General features: G+C 39.9%; 1 protein-coding gene across 2 annotated transcripts in view; it reads right to left on the bottom strand.

Annotated features, from left to right (window-relative positions):
- Positions 1–26,690, bottom strand: part of ITSN1 (intersectin 1) — a 412,894-nt gene that overhangs the window by 160,998 nt on the left and 225,206 nt on the right. For both annotated transcript variants that reach the window (XM_033949572.1, XM_033949571.1), the window contains exons 18-19: positions 17,340–17,464; positions 4,947–5,173 (exon numbers count right to left, since the gene is read on the bottom strand). In XM_033949572.1, coding sequence (XP_033805463.1) covers positions 4,947–5,173; positions 17,340–17,464 — 352 coding nt within the window. The remainder of the gene's footprint in view (positions 1–4,946; positions 5,174–17,339; positions 17,465–26,690) is intronic.

Genomic DNA, 26,690 nt, shown 5'->3' with positions numbered 1-26,690 from the left:
TAGACCTTGTAAATATGAGCTGGACTGTAAAAACAAAGCACAGGCAGAATGGTTGATGCCTGGAATGCGCTCCCAAGGGAGGTGGTAGATCTGGCCTTTCTTTTCTGAGTACACTGCCGTCATCACTTGTGAATTTGGAAACTATAATCCTATACACAGAGCTTCAACTTTACCTCAGCCAAACAGCTCAACCAAATCATCTTAGATGTTTCTATCAATGAACTATAACAAACTGAAGCAGTCAGTGTCTAACTGAACTCCTTCTGACTGCTTAGCAGACTGGATATTATTTTGCTATGTTTGTTCTTCTTTTTTCTCCTGAACTTTGCATCATGGCTTATAAAATCAAGGTTATTGCAGTTTTTCCCTTGCATATTTACATTCTCTAGCTTTAGATGATATTTGTAGGTCAGCCACCTGAAGCTCCACTCATACATTTTCCATCTTCTTATCCTGCTCAACTGTTCCATGCTGATTCTTTATCAAGTGTTACTACATAAGAAGTCATTTAAAGTTCTTCAACCTGTCTCTTCCTCCTTGTGTTTCAGGTTGCTCCTAGTCAGAATTCAGCAACCCTTAGCTTGGGAATCTCCAGAGGTATGACCAGTAGGAAAAAGGAGGTACTGATGCCCCTGTATAAGTCTTTGGTGAGACCTCATTTAGAATATTGTGTACAATTCTGGAGGATAAACCTTCAAGAAGATATAAAAAGGATGGAGTCTGTCCAGAGGAAGACTACTAAAATGGTGCGTGGTCTTCATCATAAGGAGTATGGGAACATACTTAAAGATCTCAATCTGTATACTTTGGAAAAAAGACGGGAAAGGGGAGATATGACAGAGACATTTAAATACCTACATGGCTTAAATGCGCATGAGTCGAGTCTTTTTCATTTGAAAGGAAGCTCTAGAATGAGAGGGAATAGGATGAAGTTAAGAGGTGATAGGCTCAGGAGTAATCTAAGGAAATACTTTTTTATAGAAAGGGTGGTAGATGCCTGGAATAGTCTTCCGGAAGAGGTGGTGGAGACAGAGACTGTGTCTGAATTCAAGAAAGCGTGGGATAGGCATGTGGGATCTCTTAAGAGAGAGGACGAGATAATGGTTACTGCAGGTGGGCAGACTGGATGTGACCTGTCTATGTTACTGGAGGCAAAGAAGGCATACAAAATGGTGCAGACAAACTTAAGTCTACAAAATGGCTGTGCATTTCTCAAGAAACTGTTATCATTTACCAGGAAAACAAAACTTTACAGGGCTTTATAGGCAACATGTCCTTGGCTCACAGCCCAAAGATAGTAGACAGAACAAGATGACCTTCAGCTGCATATGAAAGAAGAAGAGGGGAGGAAGTACGCCTTATATGGACAAAGAAGCAACTCGGGTCCATAAGAGCTGGGAAGGGGGGCTTAGGAATAGGACGTATTCAGGGTAAAGTTAGTTATGATTTACAAAAAATCAGGTGATCCTCTGATGCCATCAAAAAATATAAGAATGTGAAGAAGGCAGCTTTTTGGTTCAGAGACTTTTTCTACACTGATAGATGCCAGCACTCTTTCCTATGTGCTAATCTGATTATATGCTGAGAATTTATGATTACCTCATATGCTGTTCACTTGCTAAAAGTATAATCTTATAGAAATAAAATATCAGCATTATTCTAAAGCACATAGCGCATGGCATGGTCATTCTCTCTTAGACCGAGGGATAAGTGAAGGAGCCTAACAGGGTAGGCCATTTGGCCTTTATCTGCCATCATGTTTCATGTTTCTGTGAAGCCACGTTTAAATCCTACCCTGACAACTGGTACAGCCCCCATATCTGTTGTCATTCCCTTTTTACTACTGTACCCCCTCCACCTCTTAAGTCCCTTGTAATTCCCACCTAAGTATCATGTATAAATTCACCTTTGGCCTCTATGTCTGTCATAATTAGATTGTAAGCTCTTGCATTTTTTATGTACAGCACAATGTGCATCTGGTAGCGCTTTAGAAATAAATAGTAATACAGTAGTAATAAATCAACAGCTGGAATACCCTGGTGCTTGAGAAAGAAGAACTGTGTTGTCTATACATGACAAACATTCCAAGGAAATGAAGATGTTGTTCTCTGCATGTTGCCTGGTTATATGGTTGTTTCAGGTAATCTATGAAAGAGATTTCTAGCAGGTAAAGGGTCATGAATTTAACATACCACCTTTATGTGGGGTTGAAAGGTACTTTCTCTGTCTCCAGTGGCTCACAATATAAGTTGTTGGTTTTTTTTTAAATTATCTGTGGCAATGGAGGGTTAAGTGGCTTGGGCAGTGGCTTGTCATATTACTATATACTTACAAAAATACAAACTAGAGCTTCGTGTTAATTGTGATTAACATGTTAATTATTAATGACAATTTAAAAATGTAATCGCAATTAACAATTCATTGCATGCAGCCCTGACTTATAAAGTTGTTCCCAAAATGGATGACATAACAAAAGACATTTAACACAGGGAACATAAGAACATAAGCCGTGCCTCTGCTGGGTCAGACCTGAGGTCCATCATGCCCAGCAGTCTGTTCACACGGTGGCCCATCAGGTCCAGGACCTGTATAGTAACCCTCTATCTATACCCTTCTATCCCCTTTTCCTTCAGGAAATCATCCAATCACTTCTTGAACCCCCAAATCGTACCCTGTCCTATCACACCCTCTGGAAGCGCATTCCAGGTGTCCACCACCCGTTGGGTGAAGAAGGACTTCCTAGCATTGGTTCTGAATCTGTCCCCTTTTAATTTTTCCGAATGCCCTCTTGTTTTTGTAGTTGACGAAAGTTTGAAGAATCTGTCCCTCTCCACTTTCTTTATGCCCTTCGTGATCTTGTAAGTCTCTATCATATCCCCTCTAAGTCTACGCTTCTCCAACGAAAATAGCCCCAGTCTCTCTAATCTTTCAGCGTATGAAAGGTTTTCCATACCTTTTACCAAACGTGTTGCTCTCTTCTGAACCCTCTCAAGTATCGCCATATCCTTCTTTAGGTACGGCGACCAATATTGGACGCAGTACTCCAGATGCGAGTGCACCATCGTCCGATACAACGGCAGGATAACTTCTTTCGTTCTGCTTGTAATACCCTTCTTGATTATTCCTACCATTCTATTTGCTTTCTTAGCAGCCGCTGCGCACTGTGCCGACGGCTTCATTGTCATGTCCACTATTACCTCAAGTCCCTTTCTTGGGAACTCTCACTCAATAACAGCCCTCCCATCGCATAACTGTACCTCGGGTTTCTGTTTCCTATGTGTAAGATTTTACATTTCTCTACATTGAACTTCATCTGCCATCTTGTCGCCCACTCCCATAGTTTGTTCAGGTCCCTTTGTAAATCTTTGCAGTCCTCTTTAGTCCTAGCCCCATTAAATAGCTTGGTGTCATCTGCGAATTTTATTACTTTGCTCTTCGTCCCCGTTTCTAGATCATTTATAAATACATTGAATAGCAGCAGTCCAAGCACTGACCCCTGCGGAACACCACTCATGACTGCAGGGGTTGGTGCTTGGACCGCTGCTATTCCATGTATTTATAAATGATCTAGAAATGGGGATGAAGAGTGAAGGAGAAGTAAAGAAACTAAGCACAAGAAAGATGCCAGGTATAATTTTAACTATAGAAAAATAAAGAAACTGATAAAGTTAAGGACAGGCAAGGCTGTGGTAGGAAGAGTCTCTGTCAGAGTCTAGAGGAAGACCTTTGAGTTTGTTTTGCAGAAAGTAACATGACTAAGATATAAAGCAGGAAAGAGTAAGAACTACAAAGGTGCTGTCTGAACATATCTGGCTTTGACAAAAGTGCACAGGGCAAATCTTTTCATTACATTTGGGCCTTTCCTCTGATTCCTGGATGTTTTTTGATGCATTTTACACATTCATTTGGGAGTAGGGAAGCCTGACTCAAATTCCATTGCAGCTCCTTGTTATTGTGGGAAAGGACTTGCCCTCTACTACCCTCAAGTAAAAATTAAAATGGTGAATCGTCCAATGACAGAAAAATACCTACTGTGCCTGAATATATACTGCTTTGAGGTGGTATATAAAAAATGAAGGCACAATGAGAAGTTAAAATTTGTTGTAATTTTTATTTACTTTATATGTATTAAATTAAGATAGTCTGAAATTTTCTGATCAAGAGATGTATCCTGAAGTCTATGTTAGAAATACTGTACAAAAAAAATGAGAGGCATGGTTATTAATGTGGACTACCATTAGGTGTCAGGTCAAAAGCGCGCCGGGACAAAGGCGCGCCCAGACAATTGAGCGCAGCGCGGAGGAATGCGCCGCTCTAAATTACTGTTTTTAGGGCTCCGACGGGGGGGCGTGGGGGGAACCCCCCACTTTACTTAATCGACATCGCGCCGCGTTGTGGGGGGCGTGGGGGGTTGTAACCCCCCACATTTTACTGAAAACTTAACTTTTTCCCTGTTTTTAGGGAAAAAGTTCAGTTTACAGTAAAATGTGGAGGGTTACAACCCCCCAAACTCCCCACAACGCCGGCGCGATGTCTATTAAGTAAACTGGGGGGGGGTTCCCCAACAAAACCCCCCGTCGGAGCCCCTAAAAACTGTAATTTTGTACGGCGCGCGCCTCTGCGCTGCGCTCAATTGTCGGCGCACGCTTTTGTCTTTCACGCCGTTGTCTATGAACCCTACCATTAAGATGTGTTATTTTACTATTAACCTCAGTTATTAGTGAGTAGGTCTCACTGTAAAAAAAAAAAAAAAAGAAGGGGCCTATGGTAAAATCACGTGTCAATAGTAACACATTAATAACTATGCCCCTAAATAATAAGAGATTAAAAAATTTTTAACACACATTTGAACTTTTTAATATTCATATGCAGCAGGAGATAATGCATTTTAAATGTGTTAAATCCAATTTGTGTGCTGATGTACATCCCGCACTGGTTTTCCATACCTGTACTTGGCCAAGGAACATGCAATCCTTGTTTTACTGGCTCTGGAGGCTGCTGGAAGACTCTCTTCAGCTTGTCGTGCATTTCCTGTTTGTTAAGCTCTTCGTTCTCTTTCTTCTTAGTTAAATCTTCCCTCTTCTGCTTTTCATCCTCCTGATGTTTTTTTTGCCGCTGTTCTTCTTCTTGCTGAACACGATCCTGCCACTGTTTGTCCTGTTCTGGGACACGTCTACCAATCCAAACAGGAAAACATATACATAGTATTGAGACATAAAATGAAGCCATTTGAACATTCTTATACATATCTTTTGGAGGCTAGGGGGAAAAGTTCAGTTCAAATTTGATTATACAGTTACATGCATATCCTTTAAATCACAACTTAGTTTATTCATAATTGAATGGTCACATGAATACAAAGTATGCTGGACCAATGAACTATTAGAGACACAGGCCATGTTTAATACCAAACCTGACTGGTCCAGGCTTGGCCAACGTTGAAAGGTTATAGTGGGGGGGGGGGGGTGTTGAAAGGTTAGTGTGGGAAGGCCTGGGGGGGTGTTAGCAGGGGGGGTCAGGAGGGGGGCATCTTCCAACAGGAAGGGTTGGGCACCCTTCTGCCGGCGATCGTGGGGGTGGGCACCCTCCTGCTAGCGATCATCAGGGGGTGGGGGGGAACAGGCAGCCGCGGCCGCTATACCTATCGCGACAGGGAGATCCCTTGCCGCGATAAGTGTAGTGGCCACGTCTACACTAACCCGGTTCTGTAGCTGGCGTCTGTAACATGGACGTCGGTTACAGAATCAGGTTAATTTTAGGTGGGTGTAGGCCCGATTCTGTAGAATCTGGGCCTTAATACCTAATCTGTTAACTTAGAACTTCTTGGAATGAAAATTGATGCTCATAATTATTTGAGCAGTAAATGAAATTAAAAACAATTACTGTTAATAACATATGACAAAAAAATATTGATCAGAAAATCTGGTTTGTGAATTCAGTACCATCAAACTTTACTATAGAGGTAATATTCAAGCCCACAGCAGTCAGTGGTTTTTAAGCCACAGACAGCTGCAGACAGAATTGAGCCCATATATTAAATGCTGGGCCATATTTGAGCTCTAGCACTGAATATCTGGTTACAGCAGCCAGCCGGAAGTTAACTGCATACTAGCTAATATTCAGACCAGAGTAGTTAGTGGTCTGAATATCGTCATTAACTGGTTAAGTACCAGCTCTGTTCACAGACTGTCCCTGCACTAAATGGACAGTACAGGAGCAGTTAGGGGCCGATTCTATGAACAGCACCTAAATTAGTAGGCACCTAGGAAAATAGCACATATCCCATGTCAAAAATAGCACATATCATACCATTTGTAGAATTGCATCTAGCGGTACCTAACTCGAGTTAGGTGCTGGTAAGTGCCAAAAACTTAGCGCTGGTATATTAGGCCAGGGTTTTCTTGACCTAAAATATCAGTGCCTTACTCAAATCCATGCCCAAACTATGCCCTAACCATTCCCACTATTTGGGTAGGTGTGGGTAGGCACCTCAGTGTCGACACCTACATTGCGCCTACCGATATAGGCACCTACCAAAAAATTAATTTTTTAATTGATTTTTAATAGCACTTTCAATTATCCATGCCAATTAACCAATTAGATGTCTAACTCAGTAGGCACCCCAATCTAGGTGCCATTTATAGAATCATAACCTTAGTGCTGATATAGGAAAGTTATTCACTTTTAGTGGGTGTTATCCGAGGACACATGTGGGTGACGTCATCCATGGAACCTGGGTATGGACAGTCAAAAAGTGTGCTGTCACTTTAAAAATTTTTAAGACCACCTATACCACGCACCTGTACTTCAGTAAGATAGCTAAGAAGCCAACTAGGGGAGGTGGGAGAGTTGTAAGACTATATGCACACTATCCTCAGATAACACCTAGGCATGCTAGGGTTGAGTGTGGGATTTTTTAGGACTAGTCTGATGACAGTTGATTTCCAGTTTGTGGGCACCAAGCCTGATTGTAGAAAGGTGTTGAAGAGAGAATGGATGGAGTTTACAAAAGCGTCTTTAGCAGCCACTAGGTAGTGTGGTAGGCAGGGGTCTAAGATGGAGCCGGAAGGGTGAATAGAGTCTAGTATCTTGGAGAGATTATCGTGGGAGACAGTTTTGAAGTGGGTTAGGTTGCCAGTTGCAGGTTTAAGTATCCTATCTGGGTTGTGGGGAGATGGTGTTGGTAGTGTGGTGGAGTCAAGATGAAAACCATATTTTGGTCTGCTTTGTCAATGAAGTAGTCTGAGAATGTTTCGCTGCAAGTTCGGTGTTAAGGCTTTGGTTGTCTCCTTGCGATGTCGTGAATATCTTTTTGTTAGTTTAAAGAAGTACTTTGATCTATTGGAGGTCTTTAGTTGGGAGAAGTATATCATTTTAGCATCTAGGGTAGCTTTTTTATATTCATGCAGTTTCTTCCATTGGGACTTGTTACTGTGAAGCCTAGATTTGTACCATTTCCATTTTACTTTCCTTAGCTCTCTTTTTTTGGTTCTTAAGTTGTCGGTAAACCAGGGGGAGGAGAGTTTGCAGGGATAGTATTTGATCTCTTTGACTGGTGCTAGGTCTATATAGAGGGCTTGTACCTCAGTGTGCCAATCTGTGGCAGCCTCGTCAATATATTCAGAATTGGGTTTTAATATTCCTGCTAGGTTGAAAAGGCATGTGGAGAAATCCTCTACATTGACAGCATCATTTCTTCCTGGTTGACAGTTGTTTTGCTGTGGTTGAATGTGATTAGATGGTGATCGGACCAGGGTACTGGTTTGGTGGGAGCAGCTAGGAGTTCCTGTGGTGGGTGATGTATCTTTTTGAATATAGATTGGTGAGGGTGGCCCTCAGAGTGAGTCGGTGATGGGACAATTTGCTGAAATCCTAGGTCTGATAGTAAAGTGATGAAATCTGCTGGGATCCGGTCTTGTTTGGGTAGTCAATGAAGTTAAAGTCCCCTAATATGATGATCTGGTCGTAGATGATGATCACTTTGCTAAGGATGGATAGTAAGTCTTCTAGGATGGCCACTGGAGATTGGGGTGTTCTGTATATCAGGGTGATGGTGAGATCTGTGTTGTGACCCGCTAAGAATATGATCCAGTCTAGTGTGTTTAGTGTGATGGAGTCTATCAGTTTTGGGTTGAGGTTGGATTTACTGATGGTGGCTACATCCCCTCCTCTAGTGTCAGTGCGTGAGCAAGCTAGCACTTGATACCCTGGTAGGCAAAGCATACCCAGAGTGACTCCGTCATTGTCTTTGAGCCAAGTTTCGGTAATTAGGAAGATGGCCCAGTTATTGTGTATGAAAAGATCACTTAGAATAATATATTTGCTGTTTATGGATCTTGCATTTGCAAGGGAAATTCTGAGGCATTTGGGTGCGGGTAAGGGGGGGGGGATAGGCCTAAGGTACTAGGGTCTTTGTGCTAAGGATTTGCTACAGGGGTGGTGACTCAGGTCACCATATCTACCCTGTGATGGCTGGGATGGAGGAATACATGCTGGCAAGTAGAGTAGTTGCCATGAAATAGGAGAGCAGAGTTCACAGCATTGGTATTAATTAGACTGTGTAAAGATGAAGGACAGTAGCAGCAAGGTTTTCATTACAAACTCTAGGTTTGCATCTTTGTTGTATCACTCAAAGCTATCACGATTATATCCATTATAATATGACTGGTGATAACCCTGTACTTTAGATGGTCCCTTTCTAATACCTACTTCAAAATTAATTCTATAACTGTACATTCAGTAAAGTTTTATCAGTCTATAAGCTCTACAGTACGTCCTATAATTAGGAGATAACTTTAAAGCAGTATATGTACTTCATGCAATCCTTTCTAGCAGAACTACTTTGGTAAGATTAAGGTCTATAAAGAATGTCAAAGAGAGTGCCGAGGAGAAAGGTCAAGGCGAACATCAAGGAAAGTATTGAAGTGTGTGTTGAAGAGAGCATCAAGAGTGAGACAAGGTTGGAGTGCTATGCTCTCTAGATGGGAGTGCATGCGATCTTCTCTTTAATGTTGATGCTTGATGTTGAGTAGTCCAAGAATGATGCCTCGATGAATTGCATGGACAGTGCTCAGATTGGGCTGAGGCTGGGAGTGGTGGTGCAAGAATTTGCATAGTGCGACTGTCGCATCCCAGTTAGCTCTTCTTCTAGCAACGATCAAAGCTGTTCCTGCAGCTATGGTGCTGGTACCAACATTGGTAAACATACATTAGGCGCTGGCTGCATCAAACATCAAGACATTGGGACTTTGATTTTGAGGCATGCCTCAGAGGTGACACCAGCTAAAGAGATAGGAATCAGGGCATCGGTGCATCGATGCTTAGAGTGCATCAATGGAGAGGATGCTTGCAATGATGCTAATTCATGCTTGAAGGGGGAAATATGTTTATGCTTCTTAGCCTTCTTAAAAGGTTTCCCTGACTATGGTAGCACCGATGAAGAAGAGATGGAATGAGATGTTGATACTGGAGTAGCATGAGGTTAAGCGTTGGCGTCTGAGTCTCCAGCCATACTCAATATTCCCAAAGTTGTTCCGAAAAGCTTTTCAAATTGCAATTTCCTGGCCTTAAGCGACCTCTTCTGCATATGAGAGCAGAGTGAGCAAGAAATATTTTGATGTTCAGGACCAAGGCACTGAACACACCAATTATGCAGGTCTGTATCTGAAATGGTTCGATAGCATCGAGTGCATTGTTTGGAGCCTTGGAAATCGAAGGAAAAACCACCAATGTGAAGTCAAAGGACTCTAAGGAAATTGGGTCATTAGGGCATAGACAGGGGGTGGGTAAGCAGAGTGGGCAGACTTGATGGGCTGTAGCCCTTTTCTGCCGTCATCTTCTATGTTTCTATGTTTCTCAGCTTGAAAACAGGATGAAAAGAGCCTGAACGCCCCAAAAAAAAAAATTTTGGAAAATTTTTTTTTAATCCAAACTACGAGAAAAAGAGAAAACCAAAGAATAATGACAAAAAAATGAAGGAAAAAAAGGATTGGAAGGCACAAAAAAGTATCAAAATTTGATGCACTAGAGAGACTCCATGGAAAACAAAGAACTGCAGGTCCCGTGAATTGACATCAGGTGGGAAGGCACCAGCATGTGCGCAGTCTTAAAGTTTTTAAAGTGACAGTACATTTTTTAACTATCCATACCCGGGTTCCGTGGATAACATCGCCCATATGTGAGAATATAATGCCTGCTTGTTCTTGGATAATCAGCAGTACTGTTAGTTAAGTGGCCCTGAATATCAACAGATAGGCAGCCACAAGCAATTTAATTGGGCAGGAAGCTCTCCTATCCAGTTAAGTTGCTTTGAATATCGACCCACTCATTTCTATACTAACAAAGATGAGCCATCTCCCTTCAAAAAAAAAAAATAAAATCTGAAAAATGTCTCATGATGTAGTTAAAGAAAGTGGTTATTATCAGCATGATATGAACTCGTTTATTATCTCCTTCAGTAGTCTGGAACAAATTCTCCTACAGGTAGTCAAAGAGCCAGCTCTCGTCTCAGTGTCATCTTTCATAACCTTGTAAACAAAAAATGTAACAATTAAGTTTGGGAAGGCAATTTTCAAAGGGATTCTGTGGGTAAACCCCCTTTACACTGTGAAAAGCATGTGTACTTTTAACCTGTCTCAAAACAGGCTGGAGACACGGTGAAGGGAGGTTGCAAGAGGAAAGGTATATGCAACACTTTAATTTTGAAAGCCCCATGCATTCTTTTACCATATATAATGGTTACTGCTTCAAAGCAAGAGCACTGAAAGCTGTCAAAGGAAATTCTGCAGGGGTTTCCCTTTAAAAATGGCTTGCAGGTCTGCCCTTTCTGCTTTTCCATTTGTCTGCATTTTGAGGAGAATAACTCTTGAACACAATCTTAGGACATAGTTGAACAGTATATTACCACCTAGTTACAGCTCTTTTACTTGCGGGCAACATGATCTCAAGAGCTCCTGCTCTGGCACTGAATGATTCATCTGCTATTCCCAAATTATGAAGGTAGATATTTTATTTTTGAAAATGATACTACAGTAATTCAGGTTTGAGATATGTTACCTTTTACAGCTAACCAAAAATCAATGAAAGTAGGGTCTTGCACTATGACAAAATATTTTTTGAACAATCACTACAGAAGATGAAGAATTCAAAGGGGTGAAAGCATATAAAGTGTCAGTGCTCTATTACAATAATTGTAAAGAGCTATCACTCTCTGAGTGACAATACAAGCAGTACTGGAACTAAAATACATCCTAACAACAGACAAGAAACAAGGGGGGTTATGGATATTCCTGTAAGATTTGTGTTGGCCAAATAAAACTCATCACATTATGTTTCCAGGCCCTATATATGTTTTCTAATACTTTTCACCACTAGGGGAGGCTCATCTTCCAATGGAAGAGAATTAGTGTACTAGGTGGTAAGATGACTGCCACCCTGAGGTGTGACTTAAGCTGAAGAAGCAATTGAAGGGTGCCATAGTTACTTTCAACCCTTGCACTGGAGTGATATTCACATACTTTTCCAGAGATTGGACAATAGTTCATGAGGTTTACATAGAAAATGGCATTTTAGAAACTAAAGCCAATGAGCGAATACAAAGGCAGAATAAGGAGGAAGGCAAGAGAAATCTCAAAACTGAAATGAAAGATAAATTAAAAATAGCTAGCCAGATGTTTCTCTAGAACAGCTATATGATGTTAAAATTCATCTCTGCAGTCATCCATTTTTGTTGCTTTCACCAGTGGCATAAGTTCAAATCAGGGGCTCCAAGGAGAATTTCTGTGAAGGCCCCCCCCACATTTGAAAGGGATACTATCCCTTCTTCCCAAAGCTTTAAGATTACTTGAAGGTGAGCACAGAAAAACTGTACTTAACTTTAGCAGTTATCTTTTGTTTGTTAAATTAAATTAATCAATTTTCAAACAGCAGCCAGAGAATAGCTAAAGTGTATTTACCTCCTACTGCTGGAATCAAGCTCATGACAAGAATCAGATGATTTGCAGCTCCTACTGTGAGACTTGGTTCAGGCAGGAGGAGATGATGCATTTAAGCTTTTTCTGGCTGCTGGGTAGCTAAGAGATAGTGGGTGAAGGGAAGGACCTGATAATTTAACTAAATATCAAAATGATGTTGGGAAGCATTCAAAAACACTGTTAATGGAAACTGCAATGTTTGTCATGCTCTGTCCCTGCAGTGCTGAGTTGACTGGGGGCCACCCAGTACCATGGAGACTGCTTGGGTGGTGTTTACGCCACTGGTTTGCACACTCTGTAAATATTTGTTATGTTTGTAAAAAATACTTATACCTAAACAACTTTGAGATACTGAACAGGTTTTTCAACTGTGATAAACTTGAGGATTTCTGAAGACTTTTCTGTGTGTCTAAGGCCTGACTCCGCTGCTCTGGCTGATTCGTAGGATCTACACCTGTCTTTTCCTGAGCTTCCCTTTCCTGCCTAAACAAAACAGTCAAAGGATTACTGCTTTAGAAGTGTCAATCATCTATAAAGACATTTTATATGAACAATATAAGCAATAATCAAATTCAATCCAAATCAATCATCCAGGAGATCCATTAAGTATATATTAACTCTTTGGAAGGCTGAAATTAAGTGACATCAGTCAAATAATATTCCACAAAGTTTGTGTGATAAATATAGCAGCTTTGCATTTTCCTTGTTGATATTCATTTTAGGAAATTTAAAACCCAAGAAAATAAACTATTAGATTTCAGAAAATTTTAAGCAGTCCTCCCATTATGTGAGTTATATAATCACCAAGCAAGTGATTACAGCTCTCCCTCCGTATTCATGGGGGTTAGGTGAAGAGCTGGCCCGCGAATAGCGAAAAATCACGAATAAGTTTTTGGGCTGGCTCTGACCCACCCCCGCCTCCCTCCTGCATCCCCAGACCTTACCTGGTGGTCTAGCGGTGACGCGGGGCAGGAGCGATCTTTCTATGCTCTTGCCCCGTGCAGAGCTGATTACAATGGGAACTCACGGCAGCCATTTTGATGATGGCTCTGCACGAGGCAGGAGCATAGGAAGATTGCTCCAGCCTCGCGTCACCACTAGACCACCAGGTAAGGTCTGGGGAGGTTCAGACAGCCTAAAAATAGAAGAAAAATCGCAAATAACTGAATTTGCAAATATGGAAACCGCAAATCCGGAGGGAGAGCTGTAAAAAGCAAACGCATACTTCTCCCTGTGTGGACTTCAACAAACCTTCAAAAGAATGTACACGAATTTGCTTTGAAAATGACTTCAAAGAATTTATGCACTTATGTTGATGCGTATTCTAGCCAAAAAGGTTTCATATTTTGCCCAGGACATTTTTACAATGATCCATTATTGGAGAAAAATGTCCAAATAGTAAACTCGTCCTAGTCCTGCCCAAAACACACCTCCAATACGCCCCCTTGAATTTAGATGAATCGCATAGTAAAACGTCTTAAAAATTAGTTTTGAAAATAGTGATTTGGACATTTTTGGAAAAAAAATCCAAAAAGTCCACTTATTTTTTGGAAGTTTTTCTGTTTCAAAAATGTAGTTTTATTGGCATGTCTTTACAAAATAAGCACCTCCCTATGTGCAAAAATGCTTTTGAAAATTACCCTCCTATCAAGTATCAAGAAATCTGTTTACTGATTTTCTAGGTTTCTTTTTTATCTTTTGGTTAAGAACAGAGGATTTATTTGCTGGTTCCCAGTATTGTAATATTCATGCTGCATTTGTTTCAATAAAAGACCTTGTTAAATTAAAACAAAACAAAACAAAACAAAAAAATAGTGGAAATTCACCTGCAACTCAGCTTATATTACATACTACTTATCCTGAATTATTTCAAAGGTCTTGATTGCTGTATATCTGCCTGGTTTACACTGGAAGATACAATAACACACATCATGAAAAGCGGAGCATCTGGAGAAGACTAATTACACCTTCACATCCTGAGGCAGCTTAAGTTTAGCGAAACGCTAGCCTCGTCGGTGTGTGGTGCTTTGACTCCAGTTAAGTACTCCTTCAGTGATATAGTTGTTTCTGATGGCTTTTTTTTTTTTTTTTTAAACCAGTTGGTCTGCACTGCACAAGGCTTTTTTGAAAGAAATATTATTCAGGAGGTTTTTTTATGCCAGTGACTTTCCTTTACCACGTTGTAGCCTCCATTTAATTAGCCGCTGTGTTGGCTCGTGGAGATGGGGCTCTGAGGTTTTTTCCTATCTCGAAGAGTTTTTCTGTTAAGGCTGGTTAGAGTAATAGACCCAGGTTTTTTTAATAAACACATGTTTGATTGTGCCTTTGCCTTCAGAGGCTTTGACTTTTCTTATCTGGAGAGTATGTTTACTGTGTTATAAATTTTGAGAGTATGTGTTATTGCATTTTTGTTTCTCATTTACTTGGGTTGTTCTTACACTGGAAGATAGCCATAAATGCCAGTGTTAGTTTGTTATTGGAAATTTTTTTTATAAAACTTACATATTTTAGATTTTAAATTATTTCAATTTTGGACATTTAGAAGGTAAATTTTATAAAACAAGCATCGGTTACATAGTGTAAAATGACTAGATACAAGTTTAACTGGCAAAATAAGCACAACCAGCAATTTTTTATTTGAGCACAACCCTGTTTTAGAGAGAATATAATATGTAGAAATGAAACAAAAAGAATCTACAACTTTAAGAGTGAACTAACACGGCTGCCACAGCATTTCTTGCAAGAGAATGTAGAAATTGGAACCCAATCTGATAACTGGTCTCGCCACCAAAACTCCTGAGCAAATCACTATGAATGAAAGAAAAAGCCTCTTGTTAACTGTGAGCTTATGAATGCTCAACCTCCACCTCCTACATCATCAGCATAAAAAACTGAATTGATATATGATGGAGCTTTACAACACCTAACACCACTTCTGGCATTAGCCATGCCTCCAGTGGCGTTAGGCATCATAAAGCATCTCCATAGGCGCAATTCCAGTGCCAGTTTTTTAGGTGCTTTTAAACAACATTTTGCACTTAACTTAAGCACTGGAGGGTGCCTAAGTGAATATCTATGTGAAATAACCAATTAACTTACCCGATCAGTAGATGTTCAAATATCGACCCCTAAGGTTTTTTTTCCCCTTGAAGAATAGAGCTCTTACAATGAAAATTCTTTGATACAGGAACCATGAACCATGGAAAATCTTTTTGATGCAGCATCTACTATGCTAATAGCATTTTGGAAATAATGAATATTTATTTCTGTTAAAATATTCACATATGTCTAATGAGAATCACCAGCCTTCCTTTCTCTCTCTTTGTCTCCTTTCCTTTAATCCTTGAAAACTAATCAGTTGAAATCTTAAAACTCCAAGTCCTCTTACCCCAACTGCACTAGAGGTTTTTAGCATGGGCCAGTGAGGTAGAGCTCCAATGCTCATATGAATTCTATGAACGTTGGAGCATTTACTGCGCCAGCCCTCACTAAAAACCTCTAGCGCATCTTGATAGTAATCTTATAGTAGTCTTATTATTTTAGTAGTCTTATAGTAGTCATTATTTTTCTCCCTTTTCTTGGACAAGTGAGATCCTAGTCTTAGTTATCTGAACTAACTTTCATAGGTTTCTTTTTTTTTTTTTAATTCTTTATTGATTTTTAATCAAAAACAGTGTCATACAAATGAAAGAACATATTCCACATATTACACTATTATCTATACAGATAACAAATATCATTCAATAATTTCATTTTCCTGCATATAACAATAGAGCACCAGCTGTCACAAGCATACACCCAAGAGGATGTGTGTGCATCATTTATTTTTTCACTTTAACACATTCTTGTGTATTGGTTTAACACAAAAATTCACACGAAGGTTGCCCAGGGATGTTTCACAGGTAACACCCTCTTGGGTGTATGCTTGTGACAGCTGGTGCTCTAGGGGTGTGTCCCCATTGCAGGCTGTGTGACTGAGGGCTCCCTTCCACTATTATTAATATTCTTTATTGTGGTAGTGTGTTGTTTGGGCTGTCTCTCCCCCTCACCCTATTTTTTTCGGGGAGTGGGGAGATTCTCTCCGTATAGCTATAGAGAATATGGCAGGGAGAAAAACTCCTGATGCACAGTGAGAATTTTTCCTGGACAGTATTGAGCTGGAAACAAATATAATTTTACATGCCTGAGCACTGCCATTGCACAGCTTTGTGATTATTTATGTAAAATGCTATATCAATATATAAGGCTCATTTACTAACCTCTGTTAACATGTTAATATTTGTTAATGTACAATAAATCACCTTGATGTGAACTATACTCCTACTCCCAAAGTCTGTATTTGGCACCATTAAGCTGCATGTGCAAATTGGTGCACACAGCCAATTTGCATATGCAACTTAATTAACAAAAACAATCAGTGCCAATAAATGGCAATTAACACAATAATTGATGCTAATTGGCACTAATTAGAAATTATACACACAACTTGGTAGGCACATTCGATAAAGTGGTGTACATCACTTCTAGTGCGTGAATCTCAAAAGGGGTTGTGGCCAGGGAAGGAGACTGGGTGGATCGTGTAGAATATGCCAGATCCATGCAAAACTTAGGCGCAGGCATTTAGGCCTGTTTTTCCTTGGCCTAAATGGGTGTGCCTAAATGTTATGCCACATAGAGCCATTAAGAGCAATTCTATATATAGTGAGAGCCTTTTATAGAATGCACTAAGCGCCATGCTGATCGGCGCCAAATTTTGAGTGCTGTATATAGAATTTGGGCTTAGTAAATAGGTCACACTGAAAACAAGGCTTGAGTTCAATAACATATGTTAACTCACATCAATGAGCATTATCACATTAACTTAAGTTAGTAAATGAGTGTAACTGGTTTTTAAAGAAAGCTTTTAAAGTGTTTTCTGTAGCTGGTTCTAGGCCAATGGGTACAAGATGAGCAGTCCTGGTTTTAACCCCAAAATGCAGCTGCATAGTCATGGAAATAAAATGGAGAATTGAGTCAGCCTGTCCAAGTGACCCGGCGCCATCAGGGAACCCTATTCTTGGGTCATCTTTTCATGTGAAAAGAAAGGAAGTCTCTTTTATAGGTGTCAATGGTGCCTTAAGAGACTTCCCACATGAAAAGACATCAATATCAACTTCAGGAGGAAGCCAAAAACACTTATCAAGTAGCTATGGTGCTGCTGTGACAAATGGACATTATAAGCTAACAAAATCAAACAGACAGAAAAAGCTTGATGCGCATGGTCTTTAGCAAGACTAATAATAGTAACTCTTAATTCTATTAATAGGAATGTAATGGGCTGCATCTGTCCAGTGCTAAAACTGAAGAGAAGCCAATAGTACCACCAACCTTTGGCCTTCTTTCTGTTTCACAAGTTCCACTGTCTTCCGTTCTTGCTCCTTCTGCTTCACCTGGTCAGCTTCTATGTCCTTCTGCTTCTGAAGTTGTTGTTTACTGTGCATCTCTCTCAGTTCCTACAAGCAAGCAAGAAAAAGTACCTCCTGATCACATAGGAGAAATGGCAGATGAATGGCTTTTGGTAACACTGTCCTAACATGGTGGTGGAAACACTAACTTGATGACAATTATCAAACTATTTAATAACAAAAGGTATTTTGGCACCTGGAATTCTTAGGGTAAAATTTAAAGGACTGCATAGATGGCTGAAATAATTTGAGAAAGCTACTGTTGATTAATACAGCCTTTCTTGTGATCTTGCAAGAAAGTTCTCTGTTCAAGGCTCTGCAACATGAGCTGAGTATAGCAGGTTAGAAAGATGATGATGACGGCAGAAAAGGGCTATAGCCCATCAAGTCTGCCCACTCTACTGACCCCCCCCCCATTAAGTCTGAGTGCAAAGCCTCACTGTGTAGGAATGTGGCTTCAGAATTCATCTCTAACATTTTGAATGAAAGGTTTGTTTCCTGAATTGCTGTTGATAGGGTTACCAAGTCATATAGGACAAGCTGAGCCAGTCCTGGATTTCAAACAACTATTTATACAAGACAGTCTTGCTTTTCACTGGGCATCATAACTGTCTTCATGTGTATAATAGGAGGCTTAGCCTAGATTTAAAGTTGTTAGTGACTCTCCCACTCCTACCCAGGGTACATAGACACTTATCATATAATATGACCAGATGGAGGTGATTTCCTTCAGATTGTTGAAGCTTCTTTTATTGTTACTAATCAATCTGTGGTTTTAGCTCCTTTGTCACTGAAATTAAGTATAAACATGATCTTTCCTAAAGTCTTTCATACTTGTAATATAAGTTCGCAATACATTGTCTCCATCCCCGCGGATAACCATGGGAAATCATCCTATGTCATTCTTTAGTGTGTCTCTCAATCTCATTCCTTCTACACCAGCATTCTTCAATGCAAGGCCTGAGGGTCAGTGGCTGAGCCCATTCATACTCTGATTCTTCTCTCTCTCCTTAAAGAATGACATGGGGATGGTTTAACGCAATTATCCGTAGAGATGGAGACAGTGACAAATTCTGTCACCGTATCATTCTCCAATAGGAATTTTGCTTATGTGATGCAGTAAGAGTTATTGATCACAATTTCTATTCAGGGCACTTGTAAGGGTTTTATGTGCTTTTCACCATCCTATTCATCACCCTCCCAGGTACCCCCTTATGAAATTATAATCATGCTCACTGTAATACCAAACCTCTTAAGAGTAATTTGGTAAAAAAAATAGCTTAACTGGCCATCATACCTTTAAATATTAAAATATATATATGATACTTTTAATACAGTGGTGTGCAAAAGTCTGGACCCACTTGTGAATTTTGCATTCTTTCATCTTTCTGACCTTTTATTTTAATTTTTTGTTGACCCAAAAGATTTGTCCTTGTACCATTATAAGGGATGAATTTGGCTACTAGAATCAACTCTTTATTCTAGTTTGGCCTTAAATTTCTGAATTTGTTTATTAAAGTTGCCATGTTAATCATTTGCATAAATCACTCGCCAAAAAAGTACATATGAACGTCATCTATCTCTCATGTAGGTGGCCTTGAAAAAGGACATTTTGTGTGTCAGTGATGGCTCAGTATTTTGATGAGCTGCCCTCTGTTCTTGATCACCTGTCTGCACTGTGTAGGAACTGAGTGAACTAGTTTGATGAGGTGATCATAGGTGACAATGCAGTTCCAGACTGCAATGAGTGACTCAATCAACTCATGTTTTGATGTTGGATGTCTCTTGGATATCTCCCAGGACACCTTGTGCCACAAGATCTCGATCGGATTCAGATATGGAGATTAGGCAGGCCAATCGACTGATTCGATATTGTTCTGATGCTTCCAGTTGATCAGCTGTTTGGAGCGATGGCAAGGTGCATTGTCATCTTGGAACAGGAACTAGACTGGAAATAGCTGCTGAGCTGTGGCACCATGTACTTTTGCAGTATTGTGATGTATTGGTACCACTGACCATTCCATCCGATGCCACTGGCAGCCATGCAGCTCAAAACCATGACCTTCAAAGGATGCTTCACAGTGAGGTTGAGACATTGAACTCCTCTCCATGAAAATTGCAGGTGTAAGCCCGATTACTAAATAGGCAGGTGCTTTCATTGCTGAAAAGCAACTTTTCCCACATCTCATATGTCCAGCTTGAGTGCTTCTGCGCCCACTTGATCAGGTTGTGCCTTTGGATGTCAGTCATCGGTGGCTTGTTGTGTGTTTTGCAGTCCCACAGACCAAACTGCAGGCACTGACGATGAACTTCTGATGAGATGACACTGACATGATACTCATACCTGAGGTGAAGTAAACTTGTGATTGGTCAATGAAATGGATCAAAGTGAACAGTCTTGGCGTGATGTTGATGTATGCAGACAACCGAACTGAGGTTTGTCTACCACTGAACCTGTTGTTTTCTTCTTTTGTACAATCTTTACTACCACATTGTGACTGCAGCTGACTTTGCTGGAAATCTGGTAGCATGAAAATCTTTCCTTACTCATCACTGACACACGAATACGCTCCTCCATCGCCAAGTTCCAAGTCTTTTGTATGAAACCCAAAAAAGCCCACTTTTTATAACCTGCTTGTTACCTAGACATCTGGACTGTGATTGGCTGATGAAATCAGCCTCTTGACTGGTCAGAATTAACGTGTGCTGTTTGAACTGTCTTGATCCAATTTTGAAGAATGATCTGTAAAAGTTATAGTAGCTATTTTTCAATATCAACAAAATTGTAAAATTAGAAACAAGAGATCAAGTTGATACTAATAGCCAAATGTATCCCTTATAATGTGGTACACAGACAAATCTATTAGATTAACAAAGAAATTAAATTAAAAGGTCAGAAAGTTGAAAGATTGCAAGCATCACAAATGGTTCCAGACTTTTGCATACCACTGTATATTATATATATATATGACTTTTAGAACTTGCTCCCATTTCATACAAATATATCTATATCAATACATCTATCCATCTATAGATAGATAGATATAGATTACACACACACAGTAATCTATATCTATCTATCTATAGATGGATAGATGTATTTGTATGAAATGGGGGCAAGTTCTAAAAGTCATTTAATTTAATTTCCAGGTATACATTCTGCATCTAGCAATTCTTTAAGTTCTCCGTAGACGTGCCAGGGAAATGTAGACATACACTTTAGTCATGTCATCTGATGGAGCCTTGGGTACTGGAGTAGATTTTCAGCTTAGAGATATCAGAGTTTGACATAAGAACATAAGAATCGTCACCCTGGGACAGACTGAAGGTCCATTAAGTTCAGAATCCTGTTTCCAATAGTGGCCAACCCAGGTGCCAAGTACCTAGCAAGATCCAAAGTAGTACATAAGAACATAAGCAATGCCTCCGCTGGGTCAGACCTGAGGTCCATCGCGCCCAGCAGTCCGCTCATGCGGCGGCCCAACAGGTCCAGGACTTGTGCAGTAAACCTCTATCTATACCCTTCTATCCCCTTTTCCAGCAGGAAATTGTCCAATCCTTTCTTAAACCCCAAAACTGTACTCTGCCCTATAACGTCCTCTGGAAGCGCATTCCAGGTGTCCACCACACGTTGGATAAAGAAGAACTTCCTAGCATTCGTTTTGAATCTGTCCCCTTTCAACTTTTCCGAATGCCCTCTTGTTTTTTTATTTTCTGAAAGTTTGAAGAATCTGTCCCTCTCTACTCTCTCTATGCCCTTCATGATCTAGTAAAACAGATTTTATACTGCTTATCCTAGGAATAAGCAGTGGATTTCCCAAGCCATCTCAATAATGGCCTATGGACTTCTCTTTTTTTAGGAAATTATTCAACCTTTTTTAAAAATCCTGTTAAGCTAACTGATTTCATCACATTCTCCGGCGACGAATCCCAGGGTTTAATTACACATTGTATCAAGAAATATTTTCTCTGGTTTGTTTTAAATCTACTACTTAGTAGTTTCATCGCATGCCCCCAAGTCCTAGTATTTTTGGAAAGAGTAAACAAGTGATTCACATCTACTCTTTCCACTCTACTCAGTATTTTATAGACCTCTTATCATATTACCCCTGAGCTATCTCTTCTCTAAGCTGAAGAGCCCTAGCTGCTTTAGCCTTTCCTCAAAGGGAAGTCATCCCGTCCCTTTTATCATTTTTGTCACTCTTCTCTGTACCTTTTCTAATTCCGCTATATATTTTTTGAGATATAGCAAACAGAATTGCACACAGTATTCGAAGTGCAGCCATACCATAGAGCGATACAAGGGCATTATAACATTCCTTTCCTGATAATTCTTAACATTCTTTTTTCTTTCTTAGCCGCCACCGCACACTGAGCTGAAGGTTTCAATGTATCCTCAACGAGGACATCTAGATCCTTTTCCTGGGCAATGACCCCTAACATGGAACCCTGCATCACATAGCTATATTTCAGGCTCCTCTTTCCCAAATGCATCACTTTGCCACTTCTTCACATTAAATGTCATCTACCATTTTGACATCCAGTCTCCCAAGGTCCTCTTGCAATTTTCACAATCCTCTTGCAATTTAACAACTTTGTCTCATCAGCAAATTTATTATCTCACTAGTTATTCCCATCTCTAGATCATTGATAAATATATTAAAAAACAGTGGTTCCAGCACAGAGTCCTAGGGAACCCCACTATTTACCCTACTCTTAAGTAGTAGTACTCTCTGTTTTCTGTCTTCCAACCAGTTCTTAATCCATAATAGGACATTACCTCCTATCCCATGACTTTTAATTTCCTCAGTCTTTCATGAGATACTTTGTAAAATGCCTTTTGAAAATCCAAATACACAATATCAACCAGCTCACCTTTATCCATATGTTCATTTAACCCTTCAAAGAAATGCAGTAGATTGGTAAGGTAAGATTTCCCTTGACTAAATCCATGTTTGTTTTCTCTCATTAATCCACGGTTATGTATATGTTCTGTCATTTTGTTCTGTATAATAGTCTCTACCATTTTGCCTGGCACCGTCAGACTCATCGGTCTATAATTTCCTGGATCACCTCTGGAATCCTTTAAAAAAAACAGCATCACGTTGGCCACCCTCCAGTCTTCTGGTACTATTTTAGATTGTAAAGAAAAATTACTAATTACTAACAATAGCTCTGCAAATTCATTTTCAATTCTATCAGTACTCTGAGATATATACCATCCGAGTCTAAGCAATTTGCTACTGTTCAGTTTTGACCCATTACATTTTTCAGTGTTACAGAGATTTGTTTGAGTGTCTCCGATTTATCAGAATTGAATACCATTTCTGGCACCGGTAACTCCCCATCGTCTTCCTCGGTGAATACTGAAGCAAAGAATTAATTTAATATCTCCGCTATGGTAGCGTTTTCTCTGAGAGCCCCTTTTATCCCTTGCTCGTCTAGCAATCCAACTGACTCTCTTCCTGGCTTTTAGCTTTTAACATACCTAAAAAAGGTTTTACTGTGCATTTTTTTGCTTCCAGTGCAATCTTCTTGTCAATGTCTCTCTTTGCCTTCTTATTAGTGCCTTGCATTTGACTTGTCATTCCTTGTGCTGTTTGCAATTATTTTCAATCGGATCCTTCTTCCACTTTCTAAAGGATTCTATTTTAGCTCTTATAGCTTCTTTCACCTCACTTGTTAACCATGCTGTCTGCCATTTGGTTTTCCTTCCTTCTTTTTTAATACATGGAATATACGAGGGCTGTTCAAAAAGTATCAGACCTTTATTCATAAAAAATACTCATATTCAGATACAACAATCTTATACTAATCTCCTTCAAAGTAGTCCCCTTGGGCTGCCACACACTTCTTCCAACAGTTCTGCCACTGTCGGAAGCAGCACTGGAATGCCTCTTTTGAGATTGCTCTCCATCACATTCTGCATGATGTCTTCTCTTGACTGAAATCTGGTCCCTTTCAGGGGCATTTTCAGCTTGGGGAAAAGCCAGAAGTCACACGGAGCCATGTTGGGAGAGTAGGGCGTTATGAAGGTGACACAGAACCTCTTGGTAGTACTCCTTGGTGATGGTTGTGCCGTGTGGTGCGTACTCGTGATGAACCACGCCACTGGAGTCAAAGAAGACGGTCAGCATGACTTTGACGTTGCTGCGGACCTGCCTTGGTTTTTTTGGCCTTGGGGATGTTGAATGCTTCCTTTATGATGACAGCAACTTGGTTTCTGGGCCGTATCCATAAACCCAGGACTCATTGACAGTGATCACTGTGCTGAGGAAGTTGGGATAACTGTTCAGTCTCCAGCATGTCCTATGCGATCTCCAAATGAAGTTGCTTCTGCTCGATCGTTAGCAGCTTTGGCACGAACTTCGCTAAAATTCTCCTGAAGCCCAAATCCTCAGTCAAAATGGAATGAACGGATCCAACGCTGATGCTCGCCTCGTCTGCAAGTTTTCTGATCGTGATTCGATGATCCTGCATCACCAGGGTCCTCACTTGGTCAATCACAATCTAATTTCTGAATGTTGAGGGTCTACCAGAACATGCTTCAGTCTCCACTGATGTGCGGCCATCTCTGAAGTGGTTGTACCACTCCTTTATTTGTGTGGTGCCAACTGATTCTTTCCCGAAGGCCTGTTGAATTTTGCGGATTGTTTCCACTTGGGAATCGCCAAGCTTTACACAAAATTTAATGCAGAAGCGTTCAACTTTTTCTGTCATTTTGTCAAAAATAAAAATCGGTTGGCGCTCACTTATAATTCCTCACTCATCGGTGGTCTGCCAGTGAGTGACAGCTTCTGTAGGTGGGTAAAAATTCAAGCATGCGCATTAGGGTCACCTACATATGTGCACCAAACCACGCCTCTCTAGCTTTATTTGTTTACGCAAGAAAAATTAAGGTCTGATACTTTTTGAACAGCCCTCATATCTAGTCTGGACTTCCAGGATGCTATTTTTTAATAGCATCTATGCCTGATGTAAATTTTTGACCTTTGTATTGTGGAAAATCAAGTATTAGGTCACATGGCAGCTACTGTCCATGTGGTACCACTTGCAAGGCTACAAATGCAAGAATTACAGTACAATGGCACCTGAAACTACACTAATAATAATAATAATTTGCCAAAGCCATGATACTCGAGGCGGTTTACAACAAGAGGTAGTGGACAATCAGCGAAGTAGTTACAATACAAAGTCATCGAAGTAGTTACAATACAAAGTCCAAGAAGTAACAATGCAAAGTCATCGAAAATAAGGTACAGGTTGGGAGGAGTGATACACTAGGTTCATAGGTTACCATCGGTTAAACAAATTCCTTTTTATTGATTTTCTAAAATTGAGGTAAGATGAGGAATGTTAGCCATGGACCACAAACTTTAAATTGAAACTAAACTCTGAAAAAACAAAAATGTTCCTGGCTAGCCCAAAGGAAAAAAATCACCACAACAACAATACAAATAAATGGTCATGACCACCCAATATTAAAAACTATAAGAATATTAGGAGTCACTCTTGATACCAAATTAACTATGACCGATCACATAAACTCGGTGACAAAAAAAATGCTTCTCCACTCTTTGGAAACTGAAAACCATAAAAAAATATTTCAACCTTCTATCCTTCAGATTACTGGTTCAGTCGCTGATTCTATCCACCCTGGACTATTGTAACATCATCTACTTGGGGATACCTAAAAAAACTGTAAGAAAACTACGAATAATTCAAAACACTGCCGTCCGCTTAATATTCGGACTAAAGAAAAGTGATCATGTTAGTCCCTTTTACAAATGGCTACACTAGTTACCAATCGAAGAAAGAATTCTATTCAAGTTCTCCTGCTTTTGCTATAAATTAATCTGGGGAATGGCCCCTAATTACCTCCTACCTCATTTTGAATTCTATTCCCCCATTAGATCTACCAGAAACAACAACCTGTTTGCATACCCGAAAATCGTTGGCTGCAGATATCGAACCTTCCTAGACAGAACTTTCAAGTTTCAAGCTGGTAGACAGCAATCATGGCTAGGCTATCTCATCGATACCGCTAGGTTGACCTACAGCATCTTCCGGAAAGAACTAAAGACCACTTTGTTTAAGAAATTCTTGTCCTAGCCAGACACTCTCCCGCGAACATAACTTCAACACCTTATCCTGAATTTCTTCCTCACACTAGGTATCCACATTCCCTGTCTGCTAAAAATTCCTTCTTCATAATTGTATCATGATATTTCGCTGATGTTAGAATAATTTCAATTGTAAGATGTAAAATAGTTATTTATATATTACTTGTTGGAATATTCATATTTATCTCTACCTCTCTCTTTATATTTTTATCTTTACTTTTCATTAATTGTTTCTTCAGGTACTTTAGTTAGATTGTGAGCCTTTGGGACAGTTAGGGAAATTTCCAAGTACCTATCTTATTTATTTTTATCTATTGTATCTTTTTAATGCATCATTTTTGAAAACCGCTTAGAAACCTCACGGTTATTAGCGGTATATAAGAATTAAATTAAATTAACCTGCCTGGGAGGCAAAAGTTCTGTCCAGGAATCTTTTGTAGCAGCAGTCCTTTTAAGGAGAACAAATGAGTTCTGTGTGTGGACCTAATGGAACTGTCCAGATTAAATTGAGAAACCAGATATATAGCGGCCAGGCCAAAAATTGATTTATAGCAAAGGCAAAAAATTTAAACAAAACTCGTGCTTCCAAGGGCAGCCAATGAAGTTTTTGATAGTAGGGACTGATGTGTTCCCATTTTCTCAACCCAAAAATCAGTCGAACCGCTGAATTTTGAATGATTCGGAGTCTTTGTAAGTTTTTTTTGAAGGTACCCAAATAAATGATGTTGCAGTAGTCAAGTGTGCTTAGAATGGAAGATTGAACCAATAAGCGGAATGATACTGCGTCAAAATATTTTCTAATGGTTCTGAGTTTCCATAAGATTGAGAAGCATTTCCTAACCAAAATGTCTATGTGTACATTTAGGGTGAGGTGTCAGTCCAGGGTCACTCCCAGAATTTTTATGGAATCTTCAATAGGGAAGGCCTGACAGTTCACAAAAATTGTTGAGTCTTTAATTTTGTCATTTGGGCTTGCTAAGAAAAATTTGATTTTGTCTGAGTTGAGTTTTAGTTTGAATTCGGTCATTCATAATCCAATCTGATTTAAAATAAATGACAGGTGATTCTTTGTTTCAGACGACAGGGATGTAAGGGGGATGACTATAGTGATGTTGTCTGCATAGATGTAGAATTTGACTTTTAAGCTTTGC

Source organism: Geotrypetes seraphini, chromosome 6, assembly GCF_902459505.1.
Source record: "Geotrypetes seraphini chromosome 6, aGeoSer1.1, whole genome shotgun sequence".
Lineage (NCBI taxonomy): Eukaryota > Metazoa > Chordata > Amphibia > Gymnophiona > Dermophiidae > Geotrypetes > Geotrypetes seraphini.
This window is presented reverse-complemented; position numbering and strand designations above follow the sequence as displayed.